The sequence below is a fragment of the Balaenoptera physalus genome (assembly GCF_965194825.1).
Source record: "Balaenoptera physalus genome assembly, chromosome: 8".
Classification (NCBI taxonomy): domain Eukaryota; kingdom Metazoa; phylum Chordata; class Mammalia; order Artiodactyla; family Balaenopteridae; genus Balaenoptera; species Balaenoptera physalus.
In genome coordinates this window covers 110,605,677-110,631,455 of record NC_138887.1, presented here as the reverse complement: position 1 = coordinate 110,631,455, position 25,779 = coordinate 110,605,677, and the positions used below count along the sequence as shown (strand labels likewise).

General features: G+C 47.8%; 1 protein-coding gene across 4 annotated transcripts in view; it reads left to right on the top strand.

The window, feature by feature from the left end:
• Positions 1-5,720: 5,720 nt before the first annotated feature.
• The window catches only part of DENND2A (DENN domain containing 2A), a 122,359-nt gene continuing 102,300 nt past the window's right edge, over positions 5,721-25,779 (top strand). Inside the window, exon 1 of one of the 4 annotated variants that reach the window (XM_082472872.1) lies at positions 5,721-5,993. Coding sequence is in view for 1 of the 4 variants with exons in the window: in XM_082472874.1 (XP_082329000.1) it covers positions 19,120-19,193 (74 nt within the window). In the remaining 3 variants the exon portion in view is untranslated. Of the gene's footprint in view, positions 5,994-18,983; positions 19,194-25,779 lie in introns of those variants that run through there. The other 3 variants (XM_082472876.1, XM_082472873.1, XM_082472874.1) reach the window with 3 other exon arrangements.

Sequence of the window (25,779 nt, the reverse complement as noted above, 5' to 3'; positions counted from 1 at the left end):
CACAATTAAGAAGCCCACGTGCTGCAACTAAGGAGCCTGCGAGCCGAAACTAAGACCCGGTACAACCAAATAAATAAATAATATGTCTTCAAACATTGCCAGATGTCCCCTGGGGGAACAAAGTTGTCCCTAGGTGAGGACCACTTCTTGTGGAGGACAGTTCTCTGCTGAGACCCTTTCAGCATCCTGCTCCCCTCCCCCATCACACATGCTCACTTTCTTCAGAATAGATACCGGGAAGGGACACCCCTGCATACCGCTTCCACAGCCTCCACTTCATCCCCACCTTGGGCAGGCTCTACACCAGTGTGTCTCCAGTGGGGACTTGAGCCACCTCCACCAAAAACACCTGGGGTAGCTGTAAAACTGCAGATTCCGGGCTCCCCTGTTGGCGCAGTGGTTAAGAATCTGCCTGCCAATGCAAGGGACACGGGTTCGAGCCCTGGTCCAGGAAGATCCCACATGCCGTGGAGCAACTAAGCCCGTGTGCCACAACTACTGAGCCTGAGCTCTAGAGCCTGCAAGCCACAACTACTGAGCCCACGTGCCACAACTACTGAAGCCTGTGTGCCTAGAGCCTGTGCTCCTCAACAAGAGAAGCCCCGACAATGAGAAGCCCGCGCACCACAACGAAGAGTAGCCCCCGCTCACCGCAACTAGAGAAAGCCTGCACACAGCAACGAAGACCCAACACAGCCATAAATAAATAAATAAATAAATTTATTTTAAAAAAATAAATAAATAAACTGCAGATTCCCGGCCCCCATCCCAGTCTCCCTGCATTAGGATCCCTTTGGGGAAGAGTAGAATCTGCTTTTCCCCCCACAAGCCCAAGGGGATTATCAGGGAAGGAAAAAGTTTGAGAAGCACCGACCCCACCCTACCCCTAGGTCCTGCTTGGTACACCTAGCCTGCAATTAGCTCCTCAGGGAGTTGGACCCTGGCATGAAAATGCTGGCTCTGGGCCACCCACATACATCTACTCCCTAAGCCGGTAGAGTAGAAATATCAGAAATCATACTGGAGAAGAACACTAAGGGAGAAGGCCCCAGCCCCTGCCTGGCCTGCTGCAGTGATTTTCCATCCCTTCCTCCCTCACGTCGGGCCCTCCCCAGCCCCTCCCTTTCTCTTTTCTTTGCTTTAGCTGTATTGTCTCCATTACCTCTTCTCTTGAGATTTCTCCTCCTCTGGTTCCCACCTTCTGGTTTCCTGGATGGTTGCCGCAGCTCTACCCTGGTTCAGGTGCTGCCCCTGTGCTGACGCCGCGTGGCCTGGGCAGGTCCCCGGTGCCCGTCTGTGAGGCCCCTTCCAGCTCTGCCCCTGCAATGCCCACCACGCTGCGTACAGCCTGCTGCTGCCGGTCCGTTTGCAAGCGGGGCAGATGAGGACGGTAGCTCCTGACCAGCGGTCCCGACAGCAAAGGTGGGAAGGGGTCGTCTGGGGTCATCCCAGCTCTGGCACTCATTCGTGGTGGCCTTGGGCAAGGCACCTAGCTCTTCTTGGCAGTTGCTTCATTGGTAAAGAGGCTGCTATTAGAACCTACCTCCTGGGTGATCTCTGGGAAGCCTTGACACTCCCTGGCACCCACTCAGGCACACAGGAAAGAGCAGAATGAGAATGTGCACAGGCAGCTGCTTTGTGCTTTCTCCGCCTACCTGAGAGGGTGGGGACTGGGAGGGACCTGAGGGCCATCGTGCCCCATCTCTCCAGGAGCCCGAGACCCACAAACGGGAGTTGCCTTGCCCAAGGTGGTGCTGCCATCTGGGGCAGTCAGAAGCCACCTGGCTTGCCGTTGGCCAATATATATAAATATTTTTAAGGTGATATATAGTTGATTTACAGTATTGCATCTTTGGCCAATATTTTGATTTTGATTTGATTTGATCTGAGAGATATAGGAAGTGGATCAGATATTAGGGCCTTCCAGAAGTATGCTCCCCCCCGGCAAGGTGTGCCCTCTGAGAGGCAGCACAATGACTTACAGCCATTTGGGGGTCTGAAGGCTGAGATCAGGGTCTGGGTGGGTGTTAGCAGAGGGGACGAGCTGGCAGGCTCTAAGCCCAGAGGTGTGGTGCCCAGATCCTAACGTGTGATGAAAATGTTTGAAGGGGATTCTTGCCGCCCCCTTATGTCTGAGGAGATTGCCTAGTTGGTCGGGAAGTAGAGGGGAAGGCTCTGAGAAGCAAGAGGTGGAAGCCTTGTGTCCTCAGCAGGGTCCAGAGCCGGTCCGACTGCCCTCCTGTGTTCCGAAATCACAGTGCACAGGAAGAGCGAGACCTGCTTAAACACAGAAATTCGTGCCTCTAAAAGAGTATCTCAGTCACCATCCTCTAGTTCCTTTCCCTGAAGTTTAACTGGATCTTCCAGAAGGAACAGAGAAGAATATAAGCGTAGAGGGTACTGGGCATTGCAGGTATGATAGTTGAGACTTTGCCTAATGGTGAAAGATGCAGTCCTTCCATGACTTGGTTCTCTCTTTTTGTCATAGACACACTAATCCTTGTAAAGTTATGAACGCTTTAACTCTGTGGAAAAAAAAAACATGACCCTTCAAAGTAAGCTAGGGGCATAGAAGTGAAACAGGTGGTGCTTATGCAAAAATTACAGATTATTGTGATATTTGCCAATTCGGTGATTCTTTGAGATTTCCAGTGGTACCCTGACAAATGTCAGTGGTGATCAACAAACGCCACCTTCTCCACAGCACCCCCTAAAGGGCCCCCACAGCTTCCAATCTCCCAGCCCCAGCACAGGAGGTAGAAGGCAGAAGAGCATCAATTGGGGCAGGGTGGAGGGCAGCAAAGACAGGCCCTTTGAAGCTAGGGGAAGATGTCAGAGCACCAGGGCCCTCAGTCTGGGCTCTGCTCACCCCTTCCCTTGGGTGGCCTCCACTTCCCCCGCCCCATACTTCCCCTCCCATCCCACACCTCCTGGATGACATCTGATTGGGACCGAGAACAAACCCAGCCTGGGTTTGAGGTTTGGGTGGGATGCTTGGCTTGGTTTTATTTCCTCAGAGGGAGGCAGCTGGGGGTTGTGGTGGGACTGGCGGGAGGTCGCATCCAGCTGCCTCTAGGCTGGGGAGAATGAGCCACGGATGCAACGCGAGTAGCATGGAATGAGAAGAGTAGCATGGAATGAGAACTGCAGGAGGGAGAAGGCTTCCTGGGGAGGAAAGGAGTAGGATGCCTGCGAAAGACTGAGGCAGCCCTGCCGCCAGCCCAGATGGCTCCATGGGCTCAGGCCCATTCTCAAGGGATGAGGAGACTCTTCACCAAAGGCATGTCAAGGTGAGGCTGTGGACTTTCCCTGCCCCTAAAATAGGCTCCTTCCTTGCTCTACCTTATCCAAATGTCACAGCCCCAAACATAGATAAATGATTCCTCTCCCCATCCAGGCTTCTAGATAAAATAATAATAATTTTAAAAAATAACCAAACTTTTCATCTATCATCTACTGTGTGTATAACTTTCAACTACGCGCTGGCAGGCCAATGGCCTTGAGAAAGAAGTTCCTGCCGGGCAAGGAGTCGAAAAGGAATGGGTCACAGTGACCCAAGCAAGGGGTACCCAGTCTCTGGGGAGCGGTGTCAGAGATGCCTGTGGCTTCCAGAGCACGGAGCATACCCAGGACGAGGGTTGAATGCTCATCCAGAAACCCCCCTCCAGAGTCACTGGCGCTGGGCAGAGCCCTTGCTCTCAGGCAACTTGGTGTGACAAAAAGGCCTGGGCCCGTGTGACCTCAAATAAGTCACATAACCTCTTAAAACTTGGCTTTCCCGCCCATAAAATGGTAGGGGTGATAGGTAATTGCCCAGGAGTGTGGAGTGGATCAGGTGCCATGACAGAGATGAAGTACCTGGAACTGAAAAGACACTCAGGATGTGTGTAGCATCCCAAAGGAATTTAAGTGGACGTTAAACAATTTGGGGGAGAGTAGACGTTCAAAGGCTCCTTCTCAGGCTCTCTCCTCCTCTTATTCAGACTAGCCTCCTTTCCCTGGTCCCGCAGTTCTCCTTCATTTGGCTTATGGTGCGGGCTCTCTGCTGCTAGCCACGCTCTGGCAGAAGGCCCTGGACCTAAAAGGGTTGGGGGGAGGGGGAAGCTCAACGCAGAAGGGAGAAGAAACACTGCCTGCTGCCCTCCTCCCTCCTTGAACCTTTGCTCCTGCAAAGAAAAGAGATTAGGAAAAGAATAACAAACAGGAGCTGAGGGAGCGCGCCCGCCATAGGCCAGTCCAGGTACTACACCCTTTACTTGAAGATCTGCTTTAATCCCCACACCATGAGGTCGGTTATAACCGCTTTTTCCACCATACGGATGAAGACACTGAGAGTTAGAGGCCAGGCAACCTGCTCCAGAGCCGGATTTGGCCGTTTGTCCCAGAGCCTGTGCTCCTCTACAGGATGCTGAAGGAAGAGGAGGGTGGGGATGAGAGATGGTCTGCAGTGCCTCGTGGTCGCTCTAGGTGGAAACAGCAGCATTCAAGATCAAGAATCAATCATTTAAATGCTTATACTTAAAAAAACAAAAACAAAAAAACCTGCTTACACCTTGCAAATTTGTATTCTAAAATTTTACCGTGTTTAGTTGAAATGGGTATGGTGTGAAGGAGTTGAGGGAGGTTTAAGGAGGTCTACAAAAGCTTTGAAGATCTTGTAGAATGAGCAAACCCCTCAGCAAAGAAGATGGAGCTTTTCTGTCTTTGTGACTTTTATATCTGAATAAGCCCCTCAGAGCTCAGGCCCCCAGTCTGCAGGAACTGCCTAGGCAGTATCTAATGTTCCCCATGTTCTGCAATCCTTTATTTTCTCTTTCCCCTCTCTCCTGCACACCCCTTTTCTGAATTTGTAGACTAAGCCTCTCTCTCCCCTTTTCACCCCTTGCCTAGGCTGTAGGTCCCTCCTTCTAGGAGCCTCGTGGGCGAAAGACAAGAATGACTTTCCCCGGGGGCGGGGGTGGGTAGACACGGGCCTGGAGCCTTCCCCCAACACTCATCAATCACCACTGCCAGCTCCATCTCCCTTTCAGCAGGGCACTCCTCTCCTCAAATCTTTCCATGGTCCCCAGCTGCCCTCAGCATCAACTGCCCACAGCATTTTCACGTGTACTTTGGCAGTCCTAAATCATGCCGATCTGTGTTCCTCGATCCTTTGTCCTACGCAAGTGGGGGCAGCAGGCACCGTAAAGTCACTTCTCCTCTGGTAAGGTTTCCTGACCCCCGCCCGGTTTGAGAGTCTTGTGCCCCGCGCTCAGGGCCCCTGGGCTTTCACTGATAGTGCCAGGGTGTCGGCGCCCCGGCCAGACTTGGAGCTGCAAGGGGCAAGGGTGGCGGCTGACTCGTTGCCTAGGGCGTCCCAGCCCCCAGCCCTGCGCCTGAGCCCTAGTAGGTGCCCCATAAACGCGTTAAAAGACTGGAGTGAATTGAGGGTAGGGAGTGTCGCCGCCACTCCGGTGCATCTATCTCACGGTCTCAGTCCCCGGCTGAGCGCGTCGCGCGGATAAACCCCGGGCCCAGTGGAGACGGAGCCTGCCACTCGGTGGTCTCCAGCAAAAAAAGGGTTAAGCCGCCATCTCCCCACCCCCCAAAAAGGGCGAAGGGAAGAGTCCGGCAGAAGGTCCTGTTTACTGGAGCCGCTCGAGTCCGCGCGGCCCTGGGAGAGGCGTTGTCGTGGCAACGGGCCGGGCGCCCGCCAGCTGCGGATGAGCTCACTGAGCGGCGGCGGGCGGGGGCCGGCGGGGCGAGCGGCCCGGCTCAGAGCGGCCGCGCCACCGGGAGAGGAAGGGGCCGCCGGCCGAGCCCGCCCTCTACTCACCCACAGCGGCGGCCGGGCGGCGGGGACGCGAGCGGAGGGCGCCGGGAGAGGCCCGGCCGACACGAGCGCGGGGGGCTGCGGGCCATGGCGCCCCGGACCCTCGCCGCCCGCCGCCCCCGCCCGCCCGGGCGCCCCCGAGCTGCGCCTCGGAGCCCACGGAGCCTCGGCTCGCCAGGAGGTAGGGCCGTGCCGCGGGACCGAGGAGGGGACGCGCGGGGGGACCGAGGAGGGGACGCGCGGGGGTGTGGGTAAGAGAGGAGACGGCCAGAGCTACCCCAACCCGGAGCTGGGAAGTGGCTCTTTGCAGACCAAAGACTGGGTTTCCCGTGTGCGGACGTGGGGACCGAGGCGCTTGAGCCCGACCTGTGGTACTGGAGCAAAGTGCTGTCCGGACGTCCTTCCGGGAACTCGGGAGGCCGTGGTCCCGCGCCTGGGAAACCTGCAGAAACCGGGCAGAGCCCCCGCCCTGCGCCGTGCTCGTCCCAGGGGCGCGGGAGAGAGAGAGACAGAGACAGAGACAGAGAGAGAAAGAGTGTGTGTGTGTTTTTACAGAAAGAAATTTGCAGTGTTGAGAAAGCAGGGAGGTAAAGATGACTGCATGATCTTATTTCTCCCACTTTTCCCCTCAGGATGGAGTTGGGACCAGATGGAGCCCAGGGGTAGTCTCTTAACACAGGATATAATGATATTTAGGAGGGTCACAGGGAACTGGCTTCAAACCACTGAGGAGAGCTGGACCTCAGCGGAGGAATCCTGTCCTTAAGGGTATCGGGTGGGAAAGCCGGACATTGCCTCCAGGGGCAGAGATTGGGAAAAGGGAAGTGCACTGACTTTGTTTTTAGCCAGCTGGTGCTGGGGAAGGAGCAGACGAACTTATAGCTGGTGTTGAGATGCGCTTCAGGGATGCAACTTCTCTAGTGTTCTGAATGACACAGAGTAATAACAGCCCCAGGGTTATAATAGGCACGCTACAGTAATTTTGCTATTAAACTCTTACACCTGCAGTGGTTACTACATAAAAGAAAAGAACAAAATCCTTTCTGCTTGCACCATCAAGTATCAAACACACCAAAGGAGTGGAGTAGACCCTCTTTGGGGTGGACCGCCTAGGATGAGCAGAATTCTACGAGAAGTCAAGGGCAAACAGTAACTGTTTTTAGGAAGGGCAGTGAAAAGGCTGGCCTTCAGTCCTACTATTCCGGAAGAGGTGAACCCTGCCTGTGTCGTGCATTCATTCACTTAACAGTTCTACAGCTCGACATGCTAGGCGTTAGGGACAGAGTGATGAATAAGATATCTCCCTTCCTTCCAGGCACTCACCATCCTAGCTGGGTAGTCAAACAAAAAATTAAATACAGTCTGCATCTGGCCTGGCCATCCATGCGTGCTGTGTGCTAGGGGAAACCAGAGCAGGGCTGCCCAGCTCAGGGGAAACCCACAGAATAGGTAAGGTCAGGCTGAGCCCTGAAAACCTTTTCACCAAGAAAGCAAAGCAGAGAAGGTTGTTTCAGGCTGAGGGAACAGCGTGTGCAAAATCACCAAGCGGGAGGGAGGAGGACAGGCAAGTGTGGGGAGAATTCATGGTTGCAGTTCCCAGAGGGAAGAAGGATCTCGATGAAGCAGGGACCATGGGATTGGTCTGTATCTTAGAAAGCTCACTCTGCTTGCTGGGTGGAGGCTCAGAGGAGGATGAGACCAAGGCCTTGCAGCACCCAGGCTGTAGTTACTGACGCGCAGGATGACCGCAGTGGTGACGTGGGATAGAAAGAGCCAAGAGATAGAGAGGTGGGACCTGGTGACAGACTTGGGCACAGGGTCAGATAACTTAGAACTAAATGCAGAAAAGCTCAGGAGAAAACAAAGCAAAGCGAAAGGAATGAATATTTTGAATGGCCTGAATTTAGCAGATTATAACACTTGGACAATGAATTTGGCTATAAGTTTTCTGGCAGCTTAGAGACAAACAAAAATACACTAGATTGCACAGTTTTGGATTTTGGACAAGAGAAAGCACACAAATTCAGCACAAATTTTTTCCTGGAATTGAACTCCGCTGGGAATTTGTCATGTGGAAGTTTGTGTAAAGACTAGAGTGACATAGAAAAAGGAATTTCATTGTCAGTGTTACAAAAGATGGGAAGATAAAATTCCACATGACTGTCTTCCTATATCATCTTCCTGTGATGACTTGGGGACATACTGCATTTCTGTGGGGGGCTGAGTGCCAGCTCAGGCCTGTGGGCAGTCGTGATGCAAGGCAGTGAGGGCCTGGGGAATCCTATATGGAGGAGCCCATGGGCTCTCAAGTGTAGGAAGAGGTGATACCTACTTTGATGAATGTAGAGAGCACAGCACCCCAGGTGCCCACCATGAAGGGGGAAGCAGGCACATCCTAGTATAGCCCACAGACAGGTGGGCTGAGACTGGTCTGGAGAAGGGGTCTGGTAGGGCAGAGTATTGGGAGGGTTGCCTTCGGAAAGCCTGACCAAAGAGAAACAGAATGGGAAGAGCATTTCAGGATTCCATTCAGCTGGGTGGGTCCACTTCCCCTAGTGGTCCAGGTCTTTCTGCCCTCAGACCTGATGTTAAGGCTGCTTCTAGGGGTGGGGAAAGGGTGGGACTCAAGACACCAGAGGTCCATTCTACTGAGGTCAGGGAGGGTGGGAAACTTCTTCGCTGCAACATAAGGAATGTTGCAGAAGAACCGGGAGTGAGGGCTGGGAGGTAAGGCTCTACACTCAGTCGCACATCTCCTGACCAGGCCCTTCCCGTTGGTTTCTGCAGAAGGGTGAATCTGCAGAATCTATGTCAATGCATTTCTTTTTATTTTTTATTATTAAAAAGGGGGTTTTAAAATAAATTTGTTTATTTATTTATGTATTTATTTATTTTTGGCTGCATTGGGTCTTCGTTGCTGCATGCGGGCTTTCTCTATTTGCGTCGAGCGGGGGCCGCTCCTCGCCGTGCTGTGCAGGATTCTCATTGCGGCGGCCTCTCCCGTTGTGGAGCACGGGCTCCAGGCGCGCGGGCCTCAGCAGTTGTGGCACGCGGGCTCAGCAGTTGTGGCTCGCGGGCTTGGTTGCTCCGCGGCATGTGGGATCTTCCCGGACCAGGGCTCAAACCCGTGTCCCCTGCATTGGCAGGCGGGTTCCTAATCACTGTGCCACCAGGGAAGCCCTATATCAATGCATTTCTGATGTGCCCTCCGAAGTTTAAACCACTTCTTGCCAGCTGTAGAAGTCTTAACACTGAGTAGGTGTGATAATCTACTCCATCATGCCTCCACATCTCAGTTCTTAGCATTTTAAACCCAGGGAACACATTACACATTTAAATACTGGGGTCAGGGGGCATTTTTTAAACAAGTGATGCCTGGGCTGTGCCCCAGACCAAGTAAATCAAAATCTCTGAGAATGGGCCCTGGGCGTCAGTATTTTTATAAGGTGCCAGGTGATTTTAAGGTACAGCCAAGATTGAGAGCAGCTGCTTTAACAATCACCTAGAGGGCTCATTACAGCAGGGGAACAGAAACCTCAGATTGCAAAAGCAAGGACCCCATAGAATTTAAAATTTGGAAGCCTGTTACAATGAAATCAACTGGCTAGTCAGCCTTCAACATCAAGATCTAAAGCCATCTTGAGCAGATACGGATAAGGAGACTAGTAACAAACACATTTATGTGAAATTTTGTGTGTATGTGTGTGAAGCACTTTTTTTGAACAGAAATTCTAAAAGCATAATTATAAGCCTTCTACAGTTAGATCTGTCTGGTCTAATACTATCATATGCAGTGCTGCACCATAGCCAAAACTGAAAAGCCTCAGAACCTTTCTCTTTTTGCCTAGGACCCACATAGGTCTATCTTTTTTGAGTGCTGAGCCTCTGAGTTTTCTTTCTACTTCCCTCCTGATATTCAAGTGTATGTGTTCTCTGACCTCTGTCTTCCAGATTGGAAAGAAGCTGGGAGAATTCATTTGCAATTTAACTTGCCTAAAGTCTCAATCAAAAGGAGTGAATCTCTAAGAGTTGAATTTCAGTAACTCTGACAGGATAACAGGGGAAATATTTTGAGGCTCCATGGCTTTCCCAACAACCCTCAAATATACCTCGCAGGCAGTTACTTCTTTGGCTGTGGGCAAAGTTGACTCATCCTCCCCCACTATCTCTGGAATCCAGCCCCCTTATTTTGCTTCCTGAGGGTCTGTGGAATGTCTGACAGTTACTCATGAGTGACAAAGACCCCTGCTTGTGCCTCGTGTCACTCCCAGTCTCCTGTGTCCAGGCATGGTCCCTTCTTCCTTCACCAGAACCAGACAGCTGCCACAGGTACCCTGGGCTCTCTTTGAAACCCCTGCACTGGCCACCCAACAGAGGGACTCACAGGCACCACTGCCCCTTTAATGATGGGAGGCAAGTCAGTGGCTGGAACTGAGGTGAGTGATTCTCTACATTTGACATCCAAAAGACAGCAATATGTCGGGAAGCCAGCGTCAGACCATCTTTTCCCCTCGTGGTAAAATCATTGTCTGATTTGGACAAAATTTATCCAAACTCAGTTTGCCTAGAAGTTAAGCCCCTGCCAGCTGGAGCCCAGAATTGCTTTCTCTTTGGCTTCTCTTTGACACGTTCATCCTTGGCCTGTGGTGGGCTGAAAGAGGGATGGGCCCGAGACCCCCTTTTCCAACTGGCTAAACTACTAAAAACCAAGATATGGTTTCCCCCGCCCCCAGCCTTAGGGAAAGAGGGGTGAGTCACCCTCGCGGCAAGCTTAGGGAAGAGGTTAGCTTCCCTCTGTACTGGGGAACCAGGAGGTTCCATGCTTCCCTTCAGAAGGAAATGAGAGCAGGATTGAGCTGGAGAATGGGGACAGGACAGGAAGCTGTGACCGTGACCATGACCGTGACTGTTCTTCCATGGTACCCAGGCCTTCCAAGGGCTGCATGTCTTATCAGGAGGGCTGTCAGACCAGTTCAAGCAGAGTATCAAACGCATTTCCTTTTGTTTTGTTTTCTTTAAAAGTGTGCTTTAAAATTTTAGGATTACTTTTATATACATACTTTTATATACACATATATATTTATATGTAAATATGAAAGTTATCCTTATTATAAAACATTTGAGCAATACATAAAAAGAACACAATGAAAAATGAAAGTTTTCCCCATACTGACTCCCTCCTCAGAGGCCATCACTGTTCGGTGTATGTACCAAATCCCCCAGACTTCTTTTCTTTACACGTAATATATTATGTTGTTTGTTTGTTTGTTACAAAAATGGAAGCATGCTATCATAACTGAACAGTACTTTGTGAGAATAATTCCATGTGGGACATACATAGTCCTCTCCTTTCTAACAGCTGCCTAGTCTTCCTTTGTATGGATCGATTTCATCTGTTTAACACATTATTTATTGATGAGCAATTAGTTGTTTCTGATTTTAGCCACTGCTAAGACTCCCCAGCACTCGTTCCAACATTTCTATAAGATGAATTCCCAGAAGTGAAATTGCTAGGTTAAAAGATTTCAAAGCCAAATGCATATTGAATATATCTGTGCCCAGTGACGGATGTTTTAAAAATGAGATTCTGATACTCAGTCTTAAAATATTGTAAAATATTATTACTTCTCTCTCCCCTAACCCAAGTGTCTCCACCCTAGTTCCCCACTGAATTTACTATGAATTTCTATTTAAGATAATACGAAAATTAAAATTCATAGTGTGGTAATTCATAGAGACAATCTATTATTTTGAGTTTTGTTAAATTTAAAAAGGCAACATATTAAAACTAGAGTTTCTAAGAAATTTTTTATGGTTTATAGATTGTCATCCAACAAACTGTCCCAATATTGTCTCTTGCTGTTGGTTTCGTGTACCCAAAATCTTGATCCCATATAACCACGATTTCACATAATTGTGCAGGCTGAAACCTGGGATGGGTGGGCTGGGTTATACACAAGAGCCAACCCAGGGAAATAATCCAAGGTGTCTCCCTCTTTCTCCCTCTTTCTTCCTCACTTTTCAGAAGGGAAGATGTCATAGGGTTGAATTTGATTTAACCCTAAGTTCTCTGCAAATCCACTGTGGATAATGGATAGGGTAACCATATGTACAAAGTGCGACACTTGTAGAGTAAAAAGGGAGCACTAAAGATAATTGATATACAGCAGGCCTCTCCTGGGACTGTTCCTGCAAACTGCCACCTGGTGAAGGATTGGACATGCCCATCCATTCTCCCTGCTGGTCCAGGTGCATTGACCTAGGGACATGGTTCTGTGCCATCCCTCTGACCCCAGCCTTTCTCAGCCCCCCTAGAGTAGAGGTCTGAGTGCAGGGAAGGAGGAGCGGGGCAGGTGGCTAACGCAGTGCTGTGTGTCAACTCATTCCCACTAAACGAGTCAGAGGAGACAGGTACCACTTCCCTGCTCCCCGCAGCTCTCCATGGAAAAAGTAACAGCTGCCTTTCCCCAGCAAACTGGAACCATTAAAGCAAGACATTTCTATAATTTTATTTGTGCTTCTCACGTCCCTGGGAAATACAGGCTCAACCGCCCCGGATGACCGAGCAGAGGTATTTGTATGGAACCACACCGCAAATCAGGATTAAAACTGACCTTGCATGGTCAGGAGAGAAGTTAGCTGGGGGAGAAGCCATAGAGCACCAATTTGGTCACTGGGCAGGAGCAATGGGACAGCATGAGACACAGAACTTGCATCCCCTACAGCTGGAGTGGGACCAGTTTCTCAGCCACAGACTTGGTCAGAGGGGTGGCTGGGAAGACACGGTGGAGCTTCCCACCAAAGCAGCTTGCCGGGGCACTGGGCTTCTGCCAGGGCAACGTCTCTAGCTCACTGGGGGCTCAGAGGGATTTCTCCATTTGATACTCTGAGCTGGAGGTGAGAGTTGTTCAGATGTGAAATGAAGTGTGTGGTCATCCAACCCCAAGTATAACTCCCTGGCAGCCTGACATCCTTTACATCTGGTCCATTTCATTATCTGTGTTTGTGACAATCAACAAACATACGCAAGCTCCCAGGACATCAAAAAGGGACCAGTAAAAAAAAAAAAAAAGGGACCAGTGTTCTGTTTACCCGCCAGCCAAACTGATGCATCTAATGGGATAGAAAAACATCAGAGAGGAGAGGCTCCTTGATGCCTCCCAAAACGATGAGACGTGGAGATTCCAGCACCGCAGAGTCAAGAGAGGCTTCTGTCCCAGGCTCTCCTTTCACCTGAAGGCAGGTCAGTCAAGATCCCTGGCCTAGGACAGAGGGAAGAGCGACAGGGAAAAGAGTCAGAGGCTGCTTCTAGGCACACACACAGCCCAAGTTCAGGCTGCCTGTTGACTGGAGGGCAAGAGGAGGAGAATGCTGCTTTCAGGACGGGGAGACAGAGCACCTGCAAGAGCTCCTGGGGCGGGTCCACAAGCTCCTCCTCACATCCCTGAGGTCTGGCCTCCATCCCTAACCATCTGTGGAGACTTTATCCCGTTACTCATGATGCAGTCATTGAATAGCTAGTTTGCTGTTCTCATTGGGTTTTTTTTGTTTGTTTGTTTGTTTTAATTTATTTATTTTTGGCTGTGTTGGGTCTTTGTTTCTGTGCGAGGGCTTTCTCCAGTTGCGGCAAGCGGGGGCCACTCACTATCGCAGTCTCTCGTTGTGGAGCACAGCCTCCAGACGCGCAGGCTCAGTAGTTGTGGCTCACGGGCCTAGTTGCTCCACGGCATGTGGGATCTTCCCAGACCAGGGCTCGAACCCGTGTCCCCTGCATTGGCAGGCAGATTATCAACCAGTGCGCCACCAGGGAAGTCCCAGTTCTCATTGTTTTTGAGCTTCCTAATGTATGCAACTCTCCTGACCCGGGTCACAGTCGATATAAAACTGGTATGGTGACACATCTATGCCACTTGTCAAAACGCTGAAATGCTTCTCTACTGGTTGGTTAATAGTCACTCCCGGTGTCCCACAATCCTGGGAGCCCCTAGACCAGATCCAGCCATTAAAGGGTCAACAGTAAAGCCACTGCAATTGGCTGGTGTCCGAGCCCCACCTTTGTGAAGTGTTTTGAAGAATCACTCCTCCCCTGAGACACCACACCATCTGGGTTGTCTTAATTGTCTTTGGAAAAGGAGATCTTCACTGATTTCCTTTTCTTCTTCGCATTCAACAAGCATTCGTACCACACCCACGATAGACCAAGGTCTGATCTAGACATTGCAGAGGAATAAAAAGAAGCCCAATGCAGGTGTTCTGTCATCAGACCTCCCTGTCCGGTTGGAAGGCCCAGATGAAGAGACATTACAAAGAACTGAGTCAAGAGCTGGGTAACAGGGGCAAAGTGAGAGTCACCCCTACACCTCAATTCTTCACTGTCTTCTTTTGCTTCACTTTCTCCCTCAGAGAGCTTGTTCATGCTCACTGGTTCTTCAGCTGCGTCCCCAGTTTACACCTCGAGGGTTGTGCTTTCGCCAGACTCTTAGATCTCTACCTCTGACTGCCAGCTTTACACATTTCCTGTTTTTTTTTTAAAGGTCTATTTTAAAGATTATTTTTATTTATTAGTTTTTAAAAAATATTTATTTATTTGTTTATTTAGGTTGCACTGGGTCTTAGTTGCAGCTCGAGGGCTCCTTAGTTGCAGCTCGAGGGCTCCTTAGTTGCAGCATGCAGGATCCTTAGTTGCGGCACGTATGCGGGATCTAGTTCCCCGACCAGGGATCGAACCTGGGCCCGCTGCATTAGGAGCATGGAGGCTTACCCACTGGACCACCAGGGAAGTCCCTACACGTTTCCTCTTGAATGTACAGAAAGAACACGTATGTTTATCACGTCTCCTCTTTATGTTCCACGGAGATCAAACCTTACCTCCTCTTTCTGATTCCAGAACGTCTCCAAGTCTCATCCGCCAGCCCCTTCCATCCTCCTCTCTGTGTTTCCCCATCACACGTCCCAGAGTAGCTGTCCCACCATCAGTCTTGTCCGGGGCAGGGTGCACCGTCCCCTTTTCCTCATGCCCTTGCCTCGCCTAAACACTCTCCCAGCTGTCGGAACCCAATCTATCAAAGGGCCGCCAGATTCTGCCTCTTCTCTGAAGCAGTCCATGACTCCTGACTTTCATTGCCTGCCTCTAAATTCCTCCAGTTATATTTACTTCATAACATTTACCACTGTAGTTTGAATTTAGTCCCTAAGCCACTCTCACATTGTGGTTTTTGTTAAACGTGTTGTCAGGCATTCCCTGGACTGCTCTTGTCTTTTCGTCTTGAACAGTTGTTATCTTTTCTTGCTGGTGGTTGATCGGGTTTGCATCTTTTATCCCTAGCTCTAGGGCAGGGACCATTGCATGTATTGGTGAATTTCCCAGCAGCACCTCAGACGGAGTACCGTGCTCAGCTCCTTGATTAATCTTACTAATTAATTTCAAATCCATCCATGCTGGCTCAGATTAGCTAAATAAAATCATAGGGGAAAGACCATTGCCCATATCTCAAAGCTTAGCTAAATAAAACTGAGCACATTCCCAGGCATTGTGCAACTTCTAAGTATAAAACACCAAGCACAGATAGTAAACAAACAGAAACAGGGCCTCAGCTTATAAGAAGCCAAAAAACAGGGTGGGAGGGAAGGGGAGTCAGGGCGAGCAGGCCCTGCTGATTGGTGTGGGCCCCTCCTTCCTTTCACGTCTGGCATCAAGGCTGAGCACTGACTCTACTGAAAAGGGAAGAGGGTCAGCTCCTTATCCGATTTCAAAACCAACTTTTACAGATTGCATTGTAACAGTAATGATATGTTTGAGAGGTCTTACGACTGTACCACACTTGCAAACAATTGAAGCTGGGTAAGCAGCCCTGCGGATGAGTTGAGAAGGTGGACGATGATGATGATTGTAACAAAGTCCTGTATTTTTACTTGGATTATTTGGCAGAGTTAAGTTCGGTTCATAATAACAGAAGCCGTGTTGAGCGCTTCTTACAGGACACGCACTGTGCCGGAAGTTTTACAGCTGCGATCTCCTATAAGCCTTTCAAAGCGAGCCTTTCTCGCTTCTGTCACCATTTTACAGAGGCGAGAACTAAAGGCTTAGCAAAGTAACTTGCCCAAGGTCCCACAGCTCTCAGGCTTCAGAGCTGGAATTTGAATCTGGGTCTGTCTGCTTCCAAACCCTTTGCTTTCAACGCCCACGATGTGCCATCGCTCAAGCTCGTTCCCAGAACTGGGAGCGGGGCGGGAACGGCCGCAGCCCCCTGCTCCCTCTCGGGGCTCGGGGAGCCACGGTGCTGGCCCCGGAAAAGGGGATGGGAGATGACGTCTCCCTCCAAGATTGCTGCCTTTTGTCCAAATGTGCTGGCCGGGAGCCAGGCTGGAAACTCTCTGCTCATGGAAAGAAAGAGAACAGAAGCCAGCAAAAGAGGGTGGGAAAGGGTCTGAGGGGGAGGAAGGGAAGAGGAAGGCAGGAAGGCGAGAGGGAGAGGAGGTGGAGAGTGAAGAGTTTGGGGCGGCACAGCTGGAGCCAGGGAGGGCTGCCGGGAAGCAAATAAAGCCTGGCCTTCAGGTGCATCCCCTGCAAGTGGCTACTTCTGGTGTGGTGTGAGCTTCCAGGTGTCCAGAGGCCAGGACACAGGACGGATGCCACAGGGGACCCTTCTTCCCCTCCTCAGTACTACCTGTCAGTGAGGCCAGGTTAAAAGAACATGAGGAAACCCTTCAGAGGGAAAAACAAACCCCAAAATGGCAGCCCAAGGGCTGCCTCTGGAAGTGGAGGGCTGGCCAGGTGGTGCCCTGGTGCCACGGTGTGCCTGGAGAGGAGGGAGGGGGTGAATAAAACCCAATTGTAACAATTCCCTGAGTAGCTGTTCTGTATCCGGGAGGGGAAGGCCCCTTGCCTTGCCCCCAAGGCACTCAACTTGGCATTAGGCACCTGGACTTGAATCTGACCACCTGGATTCATTCAGCATCCATGTGGCCTTGGGACAAGTTCATCTCTCCAGGCCTTGCTTTCCACATCTGTAAAGGGGAGGCAATTGTAGGGTTGGTGTGAGGAGTCAGTGAAACAATCTGTGTAGAATCTGGCCTAGAAAATATTGTGTTCGATAAATGTTAATCATTCATTCATTGTTGCAGTTTAATTTGAGGTGTCAAACATAACTATGTGAAATCTTGGGACTTCCCTGGTGGCGCAGTGGTTAAGAATCCACCTGCCAATGATGGGGACATGGGTTCAACCCCTGGTCTGGGAAGATCCCACATGCCGCGGAGGAACTAAGCCTGTGCGCCACAACTACTGAGCCCATGTGCCACAACTACTGAAGCCCACGCACCTAGAGCCCTTGCTTCACAACAAGAGAAACCACCGCAATGAGAAGCCCATGCGCCGCAACGAAGAGTAGCCCCTGCTCGCCACAACTAGAGAAAAGCCTGCGTGCAGCAACGAAGACCCAACACAGCCAAAAATAAATAAATTTTAAAAATTTAAAAAAATAACTATGTGAAATCTTAAATAAATAACATATAAATAACAATTGAAGCCAACCATGAAAGAGATACCACATGGTTATGCACATTTAGTAGGACTACCAAATGTAGATAAGTTAAAAATATCCAGAGAAATTCAGAGGAGAGAGGAAGAACTTCAGTTTGGGGTGGCCAGGGCTAACCCCAGAATTCTCTCCGGGTTTCTGAAAAGGTGGGCTCCTAGCTGACAAAAAAGAAGAAAAAGGAAGAAAAGAAGAATATGTAATTAGTGGACCCAGGTTCTCCTGGGATAGCTTCTCTATAGATACGTCAGTCTATACATTTCTGGGGAGGGGAAATGAGTGTAGAGGAGGTGAATGAGCCTTAGGTCGACAGATGGGGTGACAGGAACCTTGGGTCCTGCTCCTGCCTCTGCCACCCCCCCCCAGACAGGTGACCGAAGCTAGGTGAGCCACAAAATCCTGGGCCACAGTGTGAGTGTGGTCATTTCTAGCCCTGACTTCCTCCCTGCTACCTTTGTCTGTTCATATTCGGGAGCTTCTCCATGCCAGGGGCTTTTCTAGCTTCATTATGTACCTTTTTTTCCCCCTTTCCTCTCTGAATTTCCGCAATAGACTGGGGACCCTAAGAAGAACTGTCGTTTACAGGCTGGGTTCCCAGTGACTGACGGGGTCACAGGGGGAGAGCTGCCGAGGCCAGGAGGAGGATGTGGAAGGCTGGGTCAGCCAGCGCAGGCCTCATTCCCAACAGGGTCCTGGGAGAAGGGGCTCAGCATTTCCTGAAGGGAAATGACTCCCATAAATAGACAGAGGGATGGGAAAAGGATTCGTCCATCCCTTTCCTACTGTCAACTCAGCTCTTCTTCTGGTGTTCAGACAATGCAACCTCTTGTAAATGTTTTTTTATTCAAATGTGTCCCTGCTAGTGTATGTGGGAGAGATGTGAGATCTGCTTTCTTGTATATTGTAGATCCAAATAAGAGCTGAAGAAGGCATACATTCCTTTATTTGTTCATTTACCCACAGTAACCTCTCATTGTAAGAGGCCCAATGTAAGGCCAGAGTTTTTTCAGTGAGGTTTTATTGGGAAGGAAGGAAAGAAACTGTACACCTTCTGATACCATGTCCTATTTAACTTCATCCAAGAGTTCAGCGGATCTTCCTGTACTAATGCTTATAATATGCTGTTCAGGTCCTTGGAAAGATTAGGTCTCATGACATGGCTTTACTAAGACTTCAGATGTTCCCAGCACCTCCAAGTGTCATGCTGAATCTCCCCAGAAAGGGAAAGGGACTTCTCAATAGGGTAATAGGAATGATTAGATCACAGGCAACCTTCTGTGCCACACTGGAGGCAAACCTAATGGCGGTTTGGTTTCCTTAGTAGCTGCAGTTGGCTCAGCTTCAGCCATATGGGTGCAGATTCATGTTTAAAACTCACACACACACACACTAGCTTTCTTTTTTCGTTTTGGGAAAGTAGTTGAACATAGATTGAACATGACACTGTGTTAGTGGGGATTCTTTTGGTTGCTTAAGCAAACAAGGGTATAAAGATACCTCGTGGAACCCGTGGGCAGGAATGCAGCCTGGCCTTAAGAGTAGCTTGGATTGAGGGAGTGCAGAGCCCTCTTTCCGCCGGCATCATTCTTCTCCCCCACGGCCCAGCTCCCTCTGCTTCTTCGTCCACAGGGTGGAAAGTGGCAGCCTCACAGCGCCATGTTTCCGTGTTCCAGCCACACTACCTGGAAGCAGAACCTGATTGGCCCGACTTGAGTTAGGCCTCCTCTAGAGCCAATCAGCTCTGGCTGGGGGTGGGATCATCATTCGAACATGGCTGCCGGGGTCTCAGTGGCCTCCGTGGAGGAGGGAAGGGGCAGTTTTCAGGAAAGGGAGCCTTTTGTGAGGTAGGCAAGCCCTGGATAGTGCCTGTCAGATCTACTACCTGTTACGTTTCTGTAACCGTATGTGTTCATTTGTCTTAACCACTGTATTCATAAGAATCCTGGTTCCTCAGATTCACTCGCTACTCTGCTAGAGATAGTGCTTGTGAAGGAGGTAATGGCGTACTAGAGCGAGGGCTTTGGGGCTACACACATCTCTTAAACTCCCAGGGATACTATTATAACTTCCAAGTATGTACCTGGTACATGCTGCCAGATGCTTAGTCTGTCTCTCTCCCTCCCTCTATGTCTCTTCTACCCCTCTCCTTCCTGTCCCCCCTCCTTCTCCCTCCCTCCCTTCTTTCCTCCCTCCCTTCCTCTCTTCCTTCCTTCCTTCCCTCCCTCCCTTCCTTCCTTCCCTCCTCCCTCCCTCCCTTCCTTCTTTCCTTCCGTCCCTCCTTCCCTCCCTTCCTCCCTCCCTCCCTTCCTTCCTTCCTTCCTTCCTTCTTTCCTTCCCTCCTCCCTCCCTCCCTTCCTTCCTCCCTCCCTCCCTTCCTTTTTTTGTAACAGTTTTATTGAGGTATAATTCACATACCAAAAAAATTCATCCATTTAAAGTGTACAGTTTAATGGTTTTTAGTATATTCACAGGGCGTGCAACCGTCACCAATTTTAGAACATTTTCATCACATGGCAAAAGAAACCCACACCCCTTAGCCATCACCCCCAATGCCCACTCCATCTCCTCCAGCACTAAGCAATCATCAATCTACTTTCTGTCTCTGTAGATATCCCTGTTCCAGACATTTCGTATAAATGGACTTATACAATATGTGGCCTTTTGTGACTGGCTTCTGTTCATTTAGCGTTATGTCTTCAAGGCTCAGCCATGTTGTAGCATGTGTCATCATTCCTTTGATGGCTGAATATTATTTCATTGTACGGGTATACCACATTGTGTTTATTCATCAGTCGATGGCATTTGGACTGTTTCCACTTCATGACCATCAAGAATAATGTGCTCTGAATGTTAGGGTACAAGAACGTATGTGGATATATGTCTTCATTTCTCTTGGGAGATGCGTTATTTCTAAGATTATGTTGGTAAAGTGCTTAATACAGTGCCTAACAGGTCATAGGATGTAACAGTGTTCATTTCCTTACCCTGGCCTTTCCAAAGGTTATGAATGAAAGCTATTTCCTGCTTGCTGCCCTTGGAAGAAAGGGGGTCAGGCCTTCAGGTTACTGTCCCCAGGGGTACTGGCATCACTGAGTAGCAGATTCTTGCATCAGGCTTGTGAGAGGTGTCGATCGGGTGGTTCTGGTTGAAGGTACTAAGAGAACAGATAACAAGGTTTGGGGGCAAAATACAGAATTTGGAGTAGAAAGATACAAATCATAAGATTCTCTATTCTGCTACTTAAACACTGTGATCCTGGGCAAGCCTCTGAAACTTAATCTTCTCTTCAAAAATAAGCATAACAAGAATTACATCTGGAAACTGGCAGGAGGCAGAGGGCTTACGTACGTTATAATGTGTGTATGATGCGGAAATCAGATGCTGTACAAATGTGTGATAAGCTCTAGGGCTGCCATAGGGGGGAAAATCAGAATTTTGAAATTACGTTCAAATCACAGCAGGTTCAGAGGGCATTTGGAGCTCTTTAGGGGATATGGCAGATACTGGTCAGATCCTTCAGGGGCTACTGTCAACCCCTCAGGGCTGCAGCCCCTCTGTGGAGCTAGTTCTTGCCTGCAGCTGGTTTTCTGGCTCTGAGAAAGACCCAAGTCATTCTCAGTTCACCAGGGCTGCAGGCACATCAGATTCACAGTGTGATCTTACTTGAACATCTTGGGGCTATTCAGTTATTCCAGCACCATTTATTAAAAAGTCCATCTTTGTCCTAGTGATTTAAGACGCCACCTTGATCATATATAAAGTTCTATGACTACTTAGGCCTATGTCTAGACTTTCTATTCTATCAGTCTATTTATCTATTGTGGCAGTACCACACTCTTTTAATTATAGAGGCTTTATAGTATGTTTGAATATCTGGTAGGGGCAGTCACCTCTGGCCCCCAGCTTTTTTTATTTTTCTGTGTTTTCCTAGCTCTTCTTACACGTTTGGTAATCTGGTTTTAAAGTGTTCTGTGTCCTCCTGGGAGGCCCTGGTGGAGGGTCAGGAGTGGATTGGGGTTGAGTTGTCTTTTGGACCTGGGTGTGCTTACTTCACTAAACTGGTTTTGTAAGATTCTATTTTCTTTTAGATTCATGAGCACTGAAGGCTTCTAGTGGCTGGATAACACTCATTTTCCCTGAAGCTCCAAAAGAGCATTTTAGAATACTCTTTAATTGAGAGAGAATATTAAACGTGGTGAATGTCGTTAAAGAGTATATGAGTTCTCTGTACTGTTCTTGCAACTGTTCTGTAAACTTGAAATTATTTTGAAATAAAAAAAATTAAGGTCGCCATGCTTCTGGTAACATCTTGGTAAAAGCTTTCAGCAGTCTACACAAGTTGTGTTCAGATTCTGTCTTAGTTCACATCTTGATTGACTCCTGCAAGGAAATCCAGCAAATCAGTTGGGTGTAATTCCTTACAGAATCAGTGCTGCTTTTCGTTCAGTGGTTTGTCCTTCCTTAAGCATTTAGCCACTTTGAGACTATGCAAACATCTATGCCTTTCACCCATACACCCCAAAGGAAATTCAGCCCACCCTTTGAGCCCAGATCCGCAAAGGAATCTGCTGTCACCTGTTTTGCTTATCATATTGTGTTTTGTATTAAAGACATTTGTTTGCATCTTTTTTCCCTCAGCTTTATTGAGATATAATTGACATATAACATTGTGTGAGTTTAAGGTGTACACGTGATGATTTGATATACATTTGTATTGTGACATGATTACCATATACCGTTAGTGAACACATCCATCGCCTCACACAGTTAACTTTTTTTTGTTTGTGTGGTGAAAACATTTAAGATCTACTCTCTTAGCAACTTCCAAGTATATAATACGGTACTGTCGTGCGCATCTTATTTTCTGTATGAGAATGAAAACTCTCAGAGGGCAAGTAAATGATTTAGTTTACATTTCTCCCAGCTTCACTCAGTTCCCTGTGTGAAGTAGACACAATTATTAGTTGGAGGAATGAATTACATGACTATTTCCCTGTTAGCCATAGGTCCCCATATAATCTCTCTTTGAACCCATGGGAACATCTGTACTGGGAAGTGGTTACTGGAGACCAGGGTCCAAGCCTTGGTGGTCACTAAGGGAAAGGAGTAAATGAGAATAAAGTATCACTTACCCTTTCATTCAGGAGATACTGTGGCAAAGCGCAACAAGTAGTGGAGTGACGGGCTCAGCCGACCTGATACCCTGCAGCTGTCGTTGTAGTTGCAGAGCGACCATGTGGCCTGTTGGGGGCGCCACAAGGCAGACCCTGACTCCCACAGGTAACAGCTGAGTTTACATTTTCCCCTGTTATTTGTGATAGTAATAATAATGCATGCTTATGACAAAAAATTTGGATATCTATTTTTTGTTGTTGTTGAAAATATAGATAAGTAGAACAGAAAAAAATCATTCCGAGATTCTTACCCGATGACAGCTACTGTTAATCCTTTGTTACATTTCCTTCCAGTCATTTTCTTATATGTGAGATTTTGAGTAGGAATAAATTCCTTCCCCCTGCCCCCTTTAAAACCATGTTTTACTCATATAGTATGCAAGCTTTTGGATCCTGTTCCTTTTGGCTAACATTACAACATGAGCATTTTTTCCATTTAGTAATAGTCTTTTTTTTTTTTTTTTTTTGCTGTGCCGCATGCATGCAAACCAGGGATCGAACCCGTGCCCCCTGCAGTGGAAGCTCAGTCTTAACCCCTGGACCGCCAGGGAATTCCCAATAGTCTCTTTTTTTTAGCTTGACTTTTTAATTTACTTTTTTAAAAATAACAGCTTTATTGAGATATAATTCACATATAGTACAATTCACCCATTTAAAGTGTACAGTTTAATGGTTTTTAGTGTATTCACAGAGTTGTGCAACCATCACCACAATCAATTTTAGAAATTTTCATCACTCCAGAAAGAAACCGCATACTCATTAGCAGTCACTCCCCATTTTCCCCACCTACCCACTTCCAACCTAGGCAACCACTAATCTACTTTCTATCTCAATAGAATTGTAGTAGTCTTAAACATAATTTAATTTGCTATATAATATTTCACTGAAAGCTGTATTACAGTTTATATTACCATTATATTGCTTGACATTTGAGTTATTTGTAATTTTCAGTATTATAAATAATATAGCTATGAACATTTATGCATACATTTTTCCATATTTAGGATTATTCTTTAGGATAGACTCCCAAAGTAGAGAAATGTTTAATCACAGAACCATAAAAAGAGAGACCCACAAAAAAACCTTCAGTCTCCTTCCCAGCTCACTCAGTTAGCAAGTGTTTATGAAATTCAGCCTGGTGTAAAAGGATAAAGCAATTGCTGATCTTGAAGAGCTGAACAATACTAAAAATAATCAGCTAGAGTCTAGTTCTCATCTAGATTAGAAAATGTAATATGAAGCCACAGTGATACTGTATAAGGAGTACCAGGCTTGGGCTCAAAACATAGACTCATTCCTGGCTCTACCACTTAAGAGTTGTTATATGTACTTAGACAAGTGACTTAAGTTCCCTTGGTTTGATTTCCTCATCAGAAGAATGGTAGGAGCATTGACATTGACTTCTGCAGAGGTTAGAAATAAGAAGTGGCTTCTGGCCTAGCCAAGAACAGAGAGAAGGAAGAGCAAGTTTAAATGTTTGAGAGTTGAAAGAAGTTAGAACCTGACTTCTCCAAGTTTGGTGACCTGTAATACCTAAAAGAAACAAAAGGAAGTGTCCTTTTTTACTTAAAAGAAATATTTACCTGAATTCAGATTTTTAAACCATATTTTAGCAGTATTAGCATATTTCATAACTCCCATAACTCCTACTTTCATGATTTATGGCAAACTCATAGTAACTTTTTCCAGAGAGGTGACTCTAGTAGTTATCAAGCATTAACCTGGGAGGGCTGACACCACTAAAACCTTATACACACAGTAGTTTAGTGTTCATATGCAAGATGGCCACCTAATTGTACTTTCTTGCTTTTTATCCTCCACAAAATGGTGAACCGAAAGGCAACATACAGAAGTATTTCCACACTGCAGGTGAGTGAGGGGAAACACATGATTTGCAAATATTGTCAAGTGAAAATGTGTTTCTATCCTACTAAGGTGGCCAAATACATCTCTCTATGTAGGATTGTTCTGCAGGTGTGAAAAAATCCTTCCTGGGTTTATGAAAAGTGAGAATAATAAAAATCTTTCTCTATCTCTGGCCTCAGGAGCATCAAAATGTGTGGTCCAGTCTACAGCCTCAGGCTGCTCAAGCCACAGATTCCCAGTGGCTTCACTTGTCACACAACTGACAGGTGTAGGTCAAGAAAATACTGATCAAGTTGTTCAAAGAAACTGTTATTGTCAGTAACTGGGTATTCATACTCACAGAAAGGTCTTAAAATGACTCAGATTATGCTCTCGGTCTTGAGGCCACTCCTTAGAGTGAAAAGGAGCCTTGCTGTTGAAGCCTGCCTGTGTAGGGACGATCTATGAAACAGCATCTTGGAGCATTTACACCTGGGCTTGAGGGACAGGAGCAACTCACTGTGTGCTGATAACACCTCCATCGGATTTCAGAGATGCTCTGAAAAATAGGAGCAAAGGGACACACTGGAGTAAAAGACTGCCTTACAAAGGAAGAGGGCAAAGGAGAGTAGATCTGTTGCTGACTGACAATACCAGTGACAGGAAAATAAACTCTAGGGTTTGACTCTAAGCCTATGAATTCCCTGGGGAAGTTATAAATGCAGATTCCTAGGCCCTCTTCTAGCAGTCTGATTCACTCAGTCTGGGTTGGGGCCAGCACTCCTCACTTTTAGCAGCTGTCCCTGCTGATTAAAAAAAAAAATAACAGGGGACTTCCCTGGTGGCAAAGTGGTTAAGACTCCGTGCTCCCAAGGCAGGGGGCCTGGGTTCGATCCCTGGTCAGGGAACTAGACCCCACATGCATGCCGCAACTAAGAGTTCGCATGTCGCAACTAAGGAGCCCGCCTGCGCAACTAAGACCCGATGCAACCAGCTAAATAAATAAATATTTTAAAAAAACAGCATTATTGAGATATAATTCACATACCATAAAATTCACCCCTTTAAAATATACAGTTTTTAGGGTTTTTAGTATATTAACTATAAGTATTTTTAGCATATTAACTATTTTGTGCAACTATCACCACTAATTTTAGAACACTTTCATCACTCTCCTCCCCTGGAAAATCCGTACCTATTATCAGTCACTCCCCACTCCCCGTCACACAGACCCTGGCAACACTATCAATACTTCCATCTCTATGGATTTATCTATTCTGCACATTTCATGTAGATTGAATCATACTATATTTCTTTTGTGTCTGGGCTTTTTTCCACTTAGTATTTTTTTACGCTTCATCATGTTGTAGCATGCAATAGTCCTTCATTTTTTTAAATGGCTGAATAATAT